Raw genomic sequence first — 16,085 nt, 5'->3', positions numbered from 1 at the left:
AAGAGTTCACCTTAGTGCAATTAGTGCTTTTCATCGCCGTGTGGAGGGTAAGCCTATCTCTGGACAGCCTTTAGAGTCACCTATTCACAATGAAGTATCATTGTTTTCACTAATCCATACATCTCCCCCATTGTTTGAATAGAGCCTATTTTCCCCACCCCTTCTCTGTTTTCTCCCTTTTGTCCTGTGGGGATCAAGTGCACCTCCACACTCCGTGTGGTTTTTCTTTAAACCTCCACCAGTGTCATGGGATCTCAACGTCGTTCTCACCCAGCTGATGAAAGCTCCTTTTGAGCCACTGAATTCCTGCCATCTGAAGTACTTGACCTGGAAGGTCGTTTTCTTGGTGGCAGTTACTTCAGCTCGTAGAGTCAATGAGCTTCAGGCCTTGGTAGTGCATGCACCTTATATCAAATTTCATCACAACAGAGTAGTCCTCCACACGCACCCTAAGTTCCTGCCAAAGGTAGTGTTGGAGTTCTATCTGAACCAGTCAATTGTCTTGCCAACATTTTTTCCCCGTCCTCATACCCGCTGTGGCGAAAGCAGTTTGCAAACCTTGGACTGCAAGAGAGCATTGGCCTTTTACGTGGCGCGGACGAAGCCCTTTAGACAGTCCGCCCAGTTGTTTGACTCTTTTGATCCCAACAGGAAGGGAGTCACCATCGGAAAATGCACAATCTCCAGTTGGCTAGCAGATTGCATATCCTTCACTTATGCCCAAGCTGGGCTGACTCTGGAGGGCCATGTCACGGCTCATAATGTTAGAGCCATGGCTCTCTTAAAGTCGGCCTCCATTGAGGAGATTTGCAAGGCTGCAACGTGGTCATCAGTCCACACATTCACATCTCACTACTACCTCCAGCAGGATACCCGACGCGACAGTCGGTTTGGGCAGTCGGTGCTGCCCAAACCGACTGTCTGTTTGGGGTTTAGAATCCAACTCCACCCACCTAGACCCATTTTTGTTCTGTTCCAGGCTGCATTCTGTTGTTTATGGTTTCAGGTTATGTTATGTCTTCGCCGTTGCGAGGCCCAATTGAACAATGTTCATTGTTTTGAGTGACCCTGTTTGCTAGGGATACCCCACATGTGAGAACAAGCAGCTTTCTTGTCCTCGGAGAAAGCGAAGATACATACCTGTTGCAGGTATTCTCTGAGGACAGCAGGCTGTTCTCACAAACCTACCCACCTCCCCTTTGGAGTTGTTGGTTGTTTGCTTTTTTGATTAAACTGAGTGGGAATGCTCATGTGACGGGCAGGAAGATGGCTGCGCATGTACGGTGCGTGCTATTCGCACGCCAGAAGACTCTGTGAAGTTTTTTTTTTTTTTAATATATTTTGCTTGCAAAATAGCCGTCCGATTCCTGGGCCGACGCGGACATCGACCCACATGTGAGAACAATCAGCCTGCTGTCCTTGGAGAATACCTGCTACAGGTATGTATCGTCGGTTTGTAGGGTGGGTAGTAAATCTAGGAAGAGAGCGTTGCAGATGTAACTAAGGTTGTCTTGGTTTCCTGAGAACAGACATTTTTGTTTGTTTTTTTTACCTTTGTTTTGCTTGTTATAAAGCAGTATTTATTTAAACTATTTATTATGTGCTCAATCTGCTATCCTCGGTGGTGTACAGGATAACATATATAATATTTCAAATACAACACATTTCAAAAATTACAAAATTAGTTTAACATTTAAGTTAAAATGTTTTTAAATCCTTTAAGATTATTTTGACCAGTTTTGCCCTGCCTTTATGTATGAGCGGGAAGTAGGAACGTGGGAATGGAATCAAGGGAAAAATAAATGCTGGTATGATGATAAAAGATTATATATACCTGTTTGTTTTCCAGGTCTTGAAACAGAATGGCTCATCTGAAGTTCTTAAACTCTACGACACAGCAATGGACAAGATGGAGAGCATCAAGAAGGATTATGATTCATTAAGCAAGCGGTACAATGAAAAGATTGCCATTCACAACAGTGACCTTAGCCGGCTGGAGCAGGTTGAGGAAGAGAACAGATGCCTTCAAAAGCAGATGGACACATTGATGAAACAAAGGGATACAGCAATACACTTTCAGCAGCAATACTCGTCCTCTCTGAGGAGGTGCAGGTCTCTTGTCAATTGAACAGTATCTAAAACTTTGCTTAATTCTAATTCTAGCTATGTTTTGAACAATCAAGATTTTAAACTCTTCAGGCTTCCGTTAACAACATGTCTCCTCCTTCTTTCCTCTTCTGGTAATTTGTAGCCAGGTCTGAGTTGATTTCCAGAGATATGCATTCATTAGCGTATATTCAGTTCATTAGTGCGCCTTAAATTTAATGTATTCAAAATAGTCTGTGAATTGATGTGTGTAGAATCAATTCACATAAACTTTTTAAATTTAAACCAACCCAACCCAAAATTAACCTCAAAGAGCCTGAAAATTGGGAAAAGGTTCAAAAAATCTGAAAATTGATTGTGGTGTTCATATTCCCTAGTTGTTTGTCAGCTGAGGATTCAAAGCATGGCCAGGAGGAAGGCATGAATACAGTTATAATGGAAAAAAAGTAACAAAACAGTGTCTCTTGGTTTCCTGTTCAGATCATACTGCTTGTTACATCCTAGGGCCACATTAATATTCTAGCTTCAAAAATCCTTTTTTTCTTACCTTTTGTTGAATTAATAAAAAATGATTCTTGTATTGCTGTGGGAACTATACTTCCTCTTCAGGTCAAAATAAAATGAGCAGGTCAAAGTTTGATAAAAGTCAAGTAGCTCACAAAATAAGGCAAGAATTGTTTAGAAACATGCAAAAGACAGTCCTTGTGCCTTTTGGAGTTTGCAATGTATTCAACATACAGACAAACTACTGAATCTAGTCACCCTTGTGTTGTGATTGTCAGCTGGTTTTTTAAGTTATAAGTTATATGTTTTAAGTTATATGTTTATTTTAATTATCTACATATTATTAACTGCTTGGAACTAAGGATAGAGCAGGTTATAAATTAAAAATAAATAATTATAGACAAACAACCCAAGAAAGAGGCATTGCATTAAAGCAGTGAAGTCATCTTTGAGAAAAACTAAATCCAGTGGGAAGGAGAAACTTTAATTGATTAAATCTGTATAGAATGAGAATTAGAGAACAGTATAAGAAAATAGCCAACAGAGAGGCTGAGTGGATGGTATGATGGGAGGAGATTTGAGGAGTGTACATATACCAAAAAAGCTGCATGCTGTCCTTTTTACCTCCCTTTTCACAGCAATTTAAGCAGTTTTATAGTAAAGTAGCAAATATTACTACTTCCCTTGTCACCAAAGGTGAGATGCGCTTTGTTCCATGTGGGCCAGATCTGCACCTCTAGAGCTCGGTCCTGCTGCCACCCTAAGGAAATGATAATTTCCTGAATGTTATGTTTTGCTTTTATAACCTGCTTTATCCCACAGAGGGTTCAGAGCCAGATAACTAAATAAAAATGATCAGTATTCCTGAGACAGCATAATAGATTAAAATATAACATTATAAAAAGAACATCTACCATAAAAGATATTTATAAAACAAATATGTCTTCAAATATTTTAAAAATCAAAGATAAAAATTTCAGGATTGTATTTCATACAGAAGAGAGTTCCAGATATTTGTTGATTGGTAAAAGAGAGAATGCTAATGAAAATATTTAAGCTTTAATCCATTCACAGAGGCAGATGTCAGAAGATGACTCTCAACCCTTTGACAAGAAGACCCAGAACTTAATCACAAGGAAGAGGATAAATTATCAGAGGAATATGCTTCCAAATTTTTTTAAGACTAAGCAACAAATCTTGAACTGAATATAAGCTCTTGAAGGCAACCAGTGGAGTTGCATTAACAAGGGGGAGACATGGTCAGATTTGTCTTTATAATAATCAGTTGTGCAGCAATATTTTGAATAACTGAATCTTGTTTAATTTCATTGAAATACCTGAGTAAAGAGAATTGCAGTAGTCTCGTTGCAAAAGAATCAGCAACTGGACTAACAACAAAATGATTATTATAGAGATATGGTTGAATTAAACGCAATAAGTTTGAAAAAAGTTTTCTTAATTAGGTTTTAATCTGGGATTCCATGCTTAAGGCAGAATCTAACAAAACTCTCAGGACTCTTGATAATTTCTCTACCTTGAAAGGAGTCCTATCACTGTTTGGGATATAATTAGTAATTTCTTTAATGTTTCAACTAAACCAAAGGATTTTAGTTTTATCAGTGTTAGGTTTTAAGAGATGAGAAAAATACGACTCTTTGATCGTCCTTATTCAGTGTTATATACTAAAGGAAGATCTATTCAAGTTAGAAGTTACAGGAACTAGAACAAACATGTCATCTGCCTACGAATACATAGTTTCTCTTACTCCCAGATCTATAGATCCTAATGAACTCATGTATATGTGTTGAACAAGAGTTGCGAGAGAGCTGAACCCTGGGGAAGCCCACGGGGAGGGCTCCACATAAATGAGGATACTCCTTCCTTTAATATATGGTAATGTCTGTTCTCCGAGGACAAGCAGGCCAGTTTTATTCTCATTGCTGGGTGACTTTATCCGACAGAGCTCATTAAGGACACAGACTAGCAAGATGAATGTAGAAATTTCTAGCAGGATCCCACAGCGCATGTGCTGGTGTCTTCCTGTCCGATGCACGAGCATGGAACCTCAGTCTGTTTTTACCACGGAGCAGGGAGGACACATCATCATGTACTCCTCTGTGTGTGTTGGGGGGGGGGGGGGTTCTCTGGCTTACGATGAGGGTATTTTTGTCCCTTTTGCAATTATTATATCCTTCCTCTTTATTTTATTCTGTTACCCTTCAATTTTTTTTTCGTATTTTTGGCTCTTCAAGTTTCCTTTCTTTTTTTGCAATTTGCTAGGCCTGCTTAGGCTGGAGCACCAACCTCAGTTTGAATCCTGCCCCTTTTTACAGTTCTCAGTTGAGGATTTTAATTTGTCTGCAATTGTTTTTTCAATGTCCAAGAAGACCCTCAGTGTCTTCACAAGGTGTGCCCAGTGTAATCGGGTAAATACCATGACTGACCTGCACTCTTGGTGCCTGAACATGAGCCTAGCTCTTGTTCTCTCTGTTTACAAATGCAGTTGAGGACCCAGAGGGTGCAGCAGGTCCAGCAGAAGAGACTTTTTGGCTCCTCAAAGGCCAATCGATCAACATCAGCATTGGAAGCATCGATCTTGATGGCTGCTAAGACTTTGACTGCCACTGGGAGTGCACCAGCATTGAGCAGGTCTCTACCTCTCTTGACATCAGGTGCTGAAAGTAGGCCCTGGGACCAGTCAGCATTGGACTTGACACTGAGGGCACTGAAGGTCCATGATGGTGAGCGTTAGGGGAAGCCCAAGAAGCATAAGCACCGGTCCTCTTTGATGCACGGTGCCGGGAGCTCTGGGGCATCGCCATCACCGATACCCAAGAAGCTCTGGCACCAGAAGGAGCATTCCCCTTCTTTGGTAGAGGTGCCAGTGCACAAGTTTCCAAGCAGCCAAGTTCCTGCTTCTGGTTTGGCACGACACCTTCTCAGGCTGCCTGTCTTCTAGCTCCTCCATCTTTGCCTATGAGTGGTTCTGAATCATGTTCAGGGAAGAGTTGGGGCAGATACTGAAGTTGCAATTCGCTCAGGCATTGAGGGTGTTTGCTACAGCTGTGGATCAAACTCAGATTCTTCCTGAATCTCCATCCATGCCTGTGGAGAGATCCGCAGTACCTCTCTCAACGTTGAGAGAGGAAGCTTCCCCAGAGTCTGAGGATAGGGTTGTATGTAGGCACCGTTCGGGGTGTGAACGTGATTCCACTCAGCTGGGGCAGGCACAGACTCAGTCTGGTTTGAGTATGGTGTGGAGTCTGACTGGGACCCCTCAAGAGACCCTCATTACTGCTCAGAGGGGGAGTGCCTCTGAATTCCTTCCCACCTCAAGAGAGACTTAAATCTCCACCTGAGGGTGTCTCTTTCACTGGTTTTGTCGAGAAGATGGCTTCAATCATTCCATTTAAATTGGAGACTGAGGAGGAGCCCAGAGCAGAGATGTTATTTGTTCTGGACTATGAGTTTTCTCCTAGGGAAGGGGGTCATAGTACCATTGCACCCTATCTTTAAAGATACACTGATGAAGTGGGATTCTCCCCTTTCAGTACAGGTTGCTTCTAAGAAGCTGGATGCGCGCAGTATCATATCCAGAAGGCTCCTGGATTCGAGAGGGCACCTTTTGCCTCATCACTCTCTGTTTGTCGAATGTGCCCTCAAATGAGCTAGGAACTCCAGGACTAATGCCTCGGATCCCACAGGTAAAGGCTCAGACACTAGACTTGCTAGGGGGAAGACTTTTCAGACGATGCTTAATGCATTCATCCAATCCTACTGGCTCTACACAAGCCTACACTTGCAATCTTTGATGCACAGTACACTTAGTCTTGTGGATCCTTTCCCGTAGGAGAACGGTGCAGAGCTTTGCCAGTTGGCCAGTAAGCAGCTAGAGTGCAAGAAGTATCTGACCAGGGGCACTTACAATTCTTTTGATATTGTGTCCAGACTCTTCATCATGGGTGTGGGAATGCACAAATTTTCATGGCTGTGTGTCTCTGATCTAGAACCAGCAGTTCAGGAGAGGTTTATTTATTTTCCAGAGTTCGGTATACTGCAAATAGATCCAAATGGTGACCTAAGTAGTTTATAAAACAAAAAGTAATGCTGATGGAGGTAGAAGGGCTGAGAAAGCTGAGGGCAGTGAAAGATTATCGAGTACAGAAAGAGCAAAGGACAGACCTAAGAGGAGAGAGTATCAAAAGCCAGAGAAAAGCGGTGAGTCTTGAGGACTGAAGGAGGAAGGGAAGGGAAGAGAAATCCGAAGGTGAGAGGAAAGAGAGTTCCAAAGCTTAGGACCTAGATTACTAAAGGTGGTGACATGGGAGATAGTCAAATGTAGATCAGAAGGAGAGGGGATTCAAAGTAGATTATCAGAGGAAGAATGGAGAAGGCAGGCAGGAGCATAAAGGGTCAGAGATTTGTGCAAATAGGCTGGAGCAGAGGAAGGATGGTATTTATAGACTAACATGAGAAGTTTGAAATGGATACAGGAGGAGATAGACAACCAGTGTTCAAGACGGAGGAGAAGGGTAACATGATCAAAGTGGTGTGCACGGTGAATGAGTTTAATGCTGTTGATTGGATTAGTTGAAGATGTTTGAGTGAAGTGCAAGATTAGTATAAAGAGAGTTAAAGTAGTTGATCAGAGTAATCACAAGAGCAAGGAGGAAAGCGCGAAGAGACTGAGGAGAAGGAGAAAGAGAAGAATGATTAGCTTGGATGCTGTGAAGGCCAAAGAAGGATGAATGGACCACGGCATCGATCTGGGGTTTCAACTTGAGCTTTCAATCAAATATGACACCTAGGATTCTCACTGAATCACAGAAGCACAATGGGTGGTTTTTGATGATAGGAGAACTGGGATGGGAGAGCAGGGAATGGAAAAAAAATGATGGCGTCACATTTTGAGAGGTTGAGAAATAGACCATTGCCACTGAGCCAGGCAGAGACAGTGGCAAGACAAGAGTTTAAGGCAGCTAACGGGGTAGAAGTATCAGGTGGGTGGACGTACCTTGCCAAGGAGACAATCTCTTTTTCGGGACAAGATGGAGGAGGTCGCTGGCCTCATAAAGAAATATACTGGTACCATCCAGACCCTCTTTCTGCAACCTCCAGCTGCAGCCTCTTTGTCTAGAAGGTTTCCGAGTAGGCCTAGGCAGCGACCCTACAAATCTAAGGCATAGGTTTCCACTGCCTTCTGACGCTGTTCTCAGCCTCGCCAGTCCAAACCTCAGAAGTCTCAGCCAGCTCCCCAATACAAGCAAGGGATGAGCTTTTGACTGACTCCAGGAGAGTATAGCTGCACTCAAAGTAACCGTCTCGGATGGCTTATCAGTAGGGGGAGGCTGGTAATATCCGACTTGCGGGTTCTTCAAATAGTCCATCTCAGTTACTTTCCTGTATTGCCATCAAAGACCACCAAGTTGCCCACCAAGAGCATCATTCGTCAGCTCTCGGCACAAATAGTTACTTGTAGAAAAAATCTCTGCCTTTCCACAGGCCAATGTGGTTGAACTTTGCCACCAAGAGAAGAAGGGAAGCGATTCTATTTCAGGTATTTTCTTATGCCCAAGAAAACGGGATGATTTCATACCATTCTAGAGCTAAGGGCCCTGAACAAATTCTTGGTCAAATTAAAGTTCAGGATGATTTCCCTGGGCACCCTTCTCCCCATGATTCAGGAAAAAGATTGGCTACGTATGTTCTCTGGACTTGAAGGATTCCTATACCCACATTTCGATACTTCCCAGTCACAGGAAGAATCTCAGATTCTGAATAGGGAAACACCACTACCAGTATGGTGGTCTGCCATTTGGCCTCGTGTCAGCTGCCAAGGGATTCACCAAGTGTCTAGCTGTAGTTGCAGTGTATTTAACAATTTGAGTATTTATTCATTTATTTTATTTAATTTCAGCACTTTATATACTGCAAGTGATCCTCAAGGCGACTGTAGTTTACAATTTCTATTACAGGTACCTTGCACTGTCCGTAACGGGCTCACAATCTAAGTTATACACTTGGGGCAATAGAGGGCTAAGGGCCTTTTACAAAGGCGCGGAAGGGCTAATACACAGGTTGTGTGTGCCAAAATTGACACTACCACTGGGTTAGTATGTGCGCCTGGTGGTAATTCCGAGTTTTGCGCATGCCAAATCCCGTGGTAGAAAATCATTTTCTATTTTCTACTGCTGGAAGTGTTCCTTGTGGTAATTGGCAGTTGGCATGTGCTGCACGATTACCGCACAGGTAGCACACGAGCCCTTACCACTAAGTCAATGGATGACGTTAAGGGCTCAGTCCGTAAATAGATGTGTGGTAGTTTTAATTTTGCTGCACTTCCATTTCCTGCTCTATAAAAAAAAAAAACACCTTTTTTCCAGTCGTGATAAAGAAATGGCCCAGTGCGCATCCAAAACACATGCCTGCACTACTACAGGACACTTTTTACCGTGCCTTTGTAAAAGGACTCTTAAGTGATTTGCCCAGGGTCACATGGAGTTGCAGAGGGAATTGAACCTGCTTCCGTAGAATCTCAACCCATTGCTGACCATCGGGCAGCAGCAGGAATCAAACCCAGTTCCCCAGGTCTACAGCCTGCTGCACTAACCATTAGGCCACTCCTCCACTAGGAGTTACTAGAGTTTGTCATAAACTACTCCAAGTTCCACCTTATACAGGTTCAGCGTTTGGAGTATTTTGGAGCCCTGCTCAATAATTTGCAGGCTTGGGCTTTTCTTCCACATGCGAGAGCAGAGACCTTGACAACATTATCCTCTCAGGTCCGAAGCAGCAGGCAGGTCACAGCTCAGCAAATGTTGAGATTGATGAGCTACATGGCTCCTCTGCGCCACATACGTAGCAGGAAAGGACGACTGCCTGGCAGACAGGCTGAACAGGGTTTTGCAGCTGCATGAGTGGTCTCAATATACACGTAGCCCACAAGATCTCCCAAGAGTGGGGCAGCCCCTTTGGTGGATCCTTATCCCACTCATCTCAACTTCAAACTCCCCCAGTTCTGTTCCAGGCACAGATCACATGGCAGACTAGTGTCAGATGCTTTTTTCCTACAGTGGGGAGAGGATCTTCTGTATACATATTCTCCAGTACATCTCATAGAGAAGACTTTGCTGAAACTCAAGCAAGACTGGGGAACTATGATCCTAATTTCCCCTTACTGGCCGAGGCAGATCTGCTTTTCTCATCTTCTGTATTTTTCCTCTGAAGATCTGTAGAGATTGGAATGTTTTCTTACCCTCATCATGCAGAACAATGGATCCTTTTTGCATCTCAGGTTCCAATCTCTGGCTCTCTTAGCTTGGATGTTGAGAGCATAGAGTTCGAATCCTTAGATTTGCCATTTGCCAGAGGGTGTCTCTCGCATCTTGCTGGCTTCCAGGAAAGACGCCACAAAGTGGTGTCACTCATTTAAGTGGCGGAGGTTTGCCATCTGGTTTGAGGGCAAGACCTTATATCTCCTCACTTGCCCTACACAAGCTGCTTGAATACCTGCTGCACCTCTCGGAGTCTGGTCTGAAAACCAATTCTGTAAAGGTTCATCTCAGTGCAATTAGTGCTTGTCACCTCCATGTAGGAGATAAGCCCATCTCTACAGCCTCTAGTTGTTTCATGAGAAGTTTGCTATTGATAAAAACCCCTTTCAATCTTCCAACTGTGTCATGGCATCTCAACATTATCCTCATCCATCTTCACAACTAGTGTGTAAATAGTTTCAGGTTAATGGACTTTTGAAGGCTTGACATTTCAAGTCCCTGTTATCCTAGTGTTGTCGTTTTCGGTGAACCTGGTAGCTAGAGATTCCTAGCTGTGAGAGTAAAACTGGCATGCTTGTCCTTGGAGAAAGCGAAGTTACTCATCTGTAGCTGGTGTTCTCTGAGGACAGCAGGCCAAGTATTCTCACATAGACCCCCCACCTCCCCTTGGAGTTGTATTCTTTAGCTATTTTACATGACTGGGGTGGGAAAATATTGGTGCATGTGTGGTGGAACGCTGCTACAAATGTCTACATTTATCTTGATAGCGTCTTCACTGGACTCCGTTGGATGACATCACCCAGCTGTGGGAATACATGGCCTGCTATCTTGGAGAACACCTTCTACAGGTGAGTAACTTCGCTTTCTTGAAATAAGAATTAAACCAATCAAAAGCAGCATCAGTAAACCCAATTTCAGATAATATAAGCAGTAAAATACGATGATCTACCTTATCAAGCGCTGCTGAGATGTCAAATTGTAATAGGACCATTTGACCACCCCTGCTAAGTATTCTTTTCACTTCTGAAGTTAAAGCAACCAAAAGGGCGTCAGTACTATAAAAATGCTTAAATCAATGTTGAGAGGCTTGCAAAAGATTAAACATCTCAATATAATCAAATAATTGAACACTGACCAAAAGTTCAATCAATTTCATGAGAAAAAGTGTATTAGCCACGTGTTAAAGTCTAGTCCAGCTGCCTTAGGGATTGGAGTTAAAACAATATCACCAGTGGATGGTTTTCCTTTTCTAAGACCCAACGTTAAATTGACAAAATAAACTAACCAGTTGATAATTTTTGGAGGAAGGTCAAGTTATAAGACAGAGGGACAACTGTCCAAGGGATGATGAGTGGATGAAAGTTTTTTTTTTTTTTTTCACGAAAGAATGTATATCGTGGTCAGAGACCAGACTAAAAGTAGACCAACTTCTATCTTTCAGAATTCCAAAACTAAAACCTAGGATGTATTTCAGAATAGAAGAGAACAGCCAACATTGTGGCTCAGTGGCAGAGCTGTGCACTTTCATGTAGAAGGATTTGTGGGTTTTCTCCTGTTCCCTGGGTCAATGAGGGTTCAGGATGCTATGGTGATGTTATTGTGCTTTAACTATCACATGCAGTGCTTGGCTTTTCACTAATTCACTTTAATATATTGGCCCCAAGTTCATTGAAAATTAAAATTTTGTTAAAAAAAAAACCCCAAACTTTTTCTCACAGTACATTGGATATATATTTTTAGTAACTGTGGAACACATGGATTAAAAAACAAAATTCAAAATAATGCACCTTTCTGTGTTTCTTCTTAGATATGAATCAATGCAGCAGGAGCTAAACAAAGCAACTTCCCAGAACAAGGAACTTCAAAAAGAGATGGAGCGTCTACAGGCAGAGGTGACCCGGTTCAAAACCCTACAGCTGAAGGTAACTAAGGACTCAGAGAAGTACAAGGAGGAGAGGGACTCCGTGTTCAATGAATATCGGCTCATAATGAGTGAGAGGGACCAAGTCATTAAAGAAGTGGATAAACTTCAAACTGAGCTGGAATTGGCACAGGGAAAACTGAAAAACACATCATCTGAGAATCGAGTGGCCAGCGAAGAGATGGAAGCTTTAAGACAGGTATAAAAGATCCTTTATTTTTGCTCGGGGTGGGGAGGGGGAGAATTGGTTTGAGTCTGAGTTACATTTAATTTGTACTATTTAAATTTAGTACCGGAGAGTCATGTAGTTCCATGCAGGGAACCAGGTGCTGAATCACGGAGCTTTTGTGCATCCCCCATATCTAACTCCTCAACCTGCTACAAAAGCGCTGTTTGAGCTCTAATTCAAAATCTTTTTAGTGGATACTTTGACCAACTACTTTTTGAGGGCCACAAAAACCTATTCAATGGCTGCGAAACTGCTGAGAAAAGAGAAGATCAAGGCTGTTGAGGGCAAGATGGTGGACATATCGGCCCCACTAAGTCCTTCCATCTGTCAGCATTAATTGGTTCTAATTGGCACTAATGTGTAGTTAAGTACCAACTACATTAGACACTATTCTATAAAATGCTATAACATGCAATTACAAAGGGGGCATGCACATGAACAAATCAGGGGGGGTGTCTTGCAGTTGCACACGCAAGTTATAGAATATTATCACGTGCAACTGCCAACTTTAGGTGCGACCATTTAGACCAGCATTTGACATGGCGTGAGTGTTCGTGCCTAAAATTAGGTGCACACATGGTGACTTATGCTCAATTCTATAACAGCAGTTTTGCGCCCTATTGCCGTTATAGAATTGGTGCTTAGCGCACATTTTTCACACCTAGTTTTTGGTGCACATTCTAATGTACCTCTTACTCTGCAGATATTAGTTTGCTTGTACCGTGAGTGCTTACAGGCATAACCCAATAAAATAAGAGGCCTTTTACATGCATAAAACATTGTTTGGTTAAGATTGAATACAGCAGTTGTTTTGATGAATGTGTTATACCTAACAGAAACATGTTTAAAGGAAGGTGAATCTTTTTATCTGTACAAGCCTGTCCACAAGATTTTTCTTTAATTTGTCAGTTGTTTGTTCTAGCAGGATGGAGGCGTGAATCACTACAATAAAATGTTCAGAATCTCAGATTTAACATTGAATCCCCTCCTGAGATTCTGCTGGTATATCAACCACCACTCTCATCTATCTTACTTGAGTTAGCAGGGGAAATCTCCATCTTTTCTTCTCAGTTGATGTCTCTTGTGTTGTTTGGTGATCTGAATTTACATGCTGACCCGTCTCTTGTGCCTAACAAAACTTTTTTTTTTTAATGACTAGTTCAGGTTGTACTCTTCTTGTATCCACTTAGGCTGTAGGTAATGCATTAGGTTTGATCTTTTTGCTAAATGTGAACAAAATAGATTCTGGTTCCATATCATCAAGCTGATCAATCCATAGACTGGTGGGTTGTGTCCATCTACCAGCAGGTGGAGATAGAGAGCAAACTTTTGCCTCCCTATATGTGGTCATGTGCTGCCGGAAACTCCTCAGTATGTTCTCTATCTCAGCAGGTGGTGGTCACACACAGCAGCAGCTCTGGCTAGGCCTCCAAGCCTAATTTTTAGGTTTTGTTGAGTGCCTGGGGTTGAGGGCTCTTTTGAGCAAGTGCAAACCTGGTGGTGCCAGGTCCCTCCTTTTCTCCCCCCTCCCGCTGGCTCCGTTAAAAAAAAAAAAAAAAAAAAAAAAAAAATTTTGAACGTCCTTAAAGGCGTTTATTTCGACGTTTATTTAAACGTTTATTGCAGCTACTCACTGGGACACCAGGTCGTTACAGCTCGGAGCGGACAGCAGGTAATTTTTACCTTTTTATAGTGGGCAGGGGGTTCCCCGATTTATCTCCACGTGGCATATGGCGTCGGAGGGCGAGGGCGTAAAGAGCGCTTCCCGGATTGCTTAGGCGCTTCTAGAGGGGATGCGGGGGTCTTAAAGCCTGATTCGCCCTTGTTGGGTGACAGTTTCGTGGCCGATGAATGTCCCGGTCCTTCCTCCGGCGTGGCGATTTTTCCCGCCATAAACGCCCATCCCCCGCTCCTCGCCTCCGCCATCTTGGCCGGCCACGCGGCTCGGACGGCTTCTTCTTGGGCCGCCCTTGGAGACATTAATGCCATGAACGCCCTTAATTTGGGCGACGGCACAAAAGCGGCTAAAGTTAAGCGCCGTTCTTCCCGCGCGGCTCCTTCGCGGAGTGTCGCGCCGGACGCCATTTTGGATGCGCAGCATGTCTCTCCCCCGCTCTTGCGAGCGCCGGTTGAGGGTGCGTCTAGGGCTGTTGCCTAGGCTGCAGAAGTACACAGTCTGGGGGGTTTCTCCCCCGAGTTTGTTTTTGCTGCTGCATCAGGCCTTCCTTATGCAAAACGCTGCCCCTGCTCCCTCGTCTGGCATCCTTGGACATCAAGGAAGCGTACTTGCATATTCCCACCTGGCCTCCTCATCAACGCTTTCTGCGTTTTGCAGTACTGGGCCGACACTTCCAGTTCAGAGCCCTCCCGTTCGGGTTGGCTACTGCTCCGCGGACCTTCTCCAAAGTAATGGTGGTCATCGCGGCCTTCCTGAGGAAGGAAGGAGTTCAAGTCCATCCTTATCTGGACGACTGGTTGATCCAAGCCCCCTCTTATGCAGAGTGCGGCAAAGCTGTGAACCGGGTGGTTGCTCTTTTGAGCTCCCTGGGGTGGATCATCAACTGGGAGTAAAGCCAGCTGCACCCGACTCAGTCCCTGGAGTATCTGGGAGTTCGATTCGACACCCAAGTGGGCAGAGTGTTCCTGCCAGACAATCGGATTGTCAAGTTTCAGGCTCAGGTGGACTAGTTCCTAGTAGCCTCTCCTATTCGGGCTTGGGACTACGTGCAGCTGTTGGGCTCTATGACGGCCACGATGGAAGTAGTGCCCTGGGCCAGGGCTCATATGAGACCACTACAACAATCTCTGCTGCTGCGCTGGACTCCGATGTCGGAGGATTATGCTGTGCGCCTTCCTTTGGACCCAGCAGTGCGCAAGGCGCTGAGCTGGTGGACGCAGACAGACAAGTTGTCTGCAGGAATGCCTCTGGTGACCCCGGAGTGGATTGTCGTCACGACAGACGCCTCTTTGATGGGCTGGGGAGCCCACTGCTTGGGAAGGACAGCGCAGGGGCTCTGGTCTCCTGCAGAGGCAAGTGGTCTATCAACCTCCTGGAACTCAGAGCCATTCGGTTGGTGTTGTTGGAGTTCATCCCGGTACTGGTGTTGAAGCCTGTACGGGTCCTGTCGGACAATGCCACGGCTGTGGCCTATGTCAACCGCCAGGGAGGTACCAAGAGCGCCCCTCTAGCCAAGGAGGCCATGAATCTATGCCAGTGGGCGGAAGCGAACCTGGAACAGCTGTCAGCGGCCCACATTGCCGGAGTCATGAATGTCAAGGCGGACTTTCTCAGTCGCCATAACCTTGGAGCCCGGAGAGTGGCAGCTATCTGCTCAGGCGTTCATGGGCATCACGAAGCGCTGGGGCCAGCCAAGCCTAGATCTGATGGCGTCATCGGCCAATTGTCAAGTGCCGTGCTTTTTCAGCAGAGGACGGGACCCTCGATCCCTGGGAGTAGATGCTCTTCTCCAACAGTGGCCGACACAAGAGCTTCTCTATGTGTTCCCGCCCTGGCCCATGTTGGGCAGGGTGCTAGACCGGGTGGCAAAGCATCCCGGCAGGGTAATCCTGGTGGGTCCGGATTGGCCCAGACGTCCCTGGTATGCGGACTTGATCAGGCTCTCAGTCGGCGATCCTCTGCGGCTGCCAGTGGAGCAGGGCCTGTTTCATCAGGGTCCCGTGGTGATGGAGGATCCCTCCCCCTTTGGTCTTACGGCCTGGCTATTGAGCGGCAGCGTCTGAAAAAGAAGGGCTTCTCAGACAAGGTCATCGCCACTATGCTGAGAGCGAGGAAGCGCTCTACTTCTACTGCTTACGCCAGGGTTTGGCGTATCTTTGCAGCGTGGTGTGAAGCAGGCTCACTTTCTCCCTTCACTGCTCCAATTTCTTCAGTGTTGGCGTTCCTGCAAGAAGGTCTGGACAAAGGCCTGTCGCTCAGTTCCCTGAAAGTTCAGGTAGCGGCTCTGGCTTGCTTCAGGGGCCGCCTGAAGGGTGCTTCCCTGGCTTCGCAGCCAGATGTGGTGCGCTTTCTCAAGGGAGTTAATCACCTGCG

General features: G+C 44.8%; 1 protein-coding gene across 1 annotated transcript in view; it reads left to right on the top strand.

Annotated features, from left to right (window-relative positions):
* The window catches only part of DLG5 (discs large MAGUK scaffold protein 5), a 298,386-nt gene that overhangs the window by 105,857 nt on the left and 176,444 nt on the right, over positions 1 to 16,085 (top strand). Inside the window, 2 exon segments of the mRNA XM_030203236.1 lie at positions 1,850 to 2,106; positions 11,692 to 12,004. Coding sequence (XP_030059096.1) covers positions 1,850 to 2,106; positions 11,692 to 12,004 — 570 coding nt within the window.

This window comes from Microcaecilia unicolor, chromosome 5, assembly GCF_901765095.1.
Source record: "Microcaecilia unicolor chromosome 5, aMicUni1.1, whole genome shotgun sequence".
Lineage (NCBI taxonomy): Eukaryota > Metazoa > Chordata > Amphibia > Gymnophiona > Siphonopidae > Microcaecilia > Microcaecilia unicolor.
This window is presented reverse-complemented; position numbering and strand designations above follow the sequence as displayed.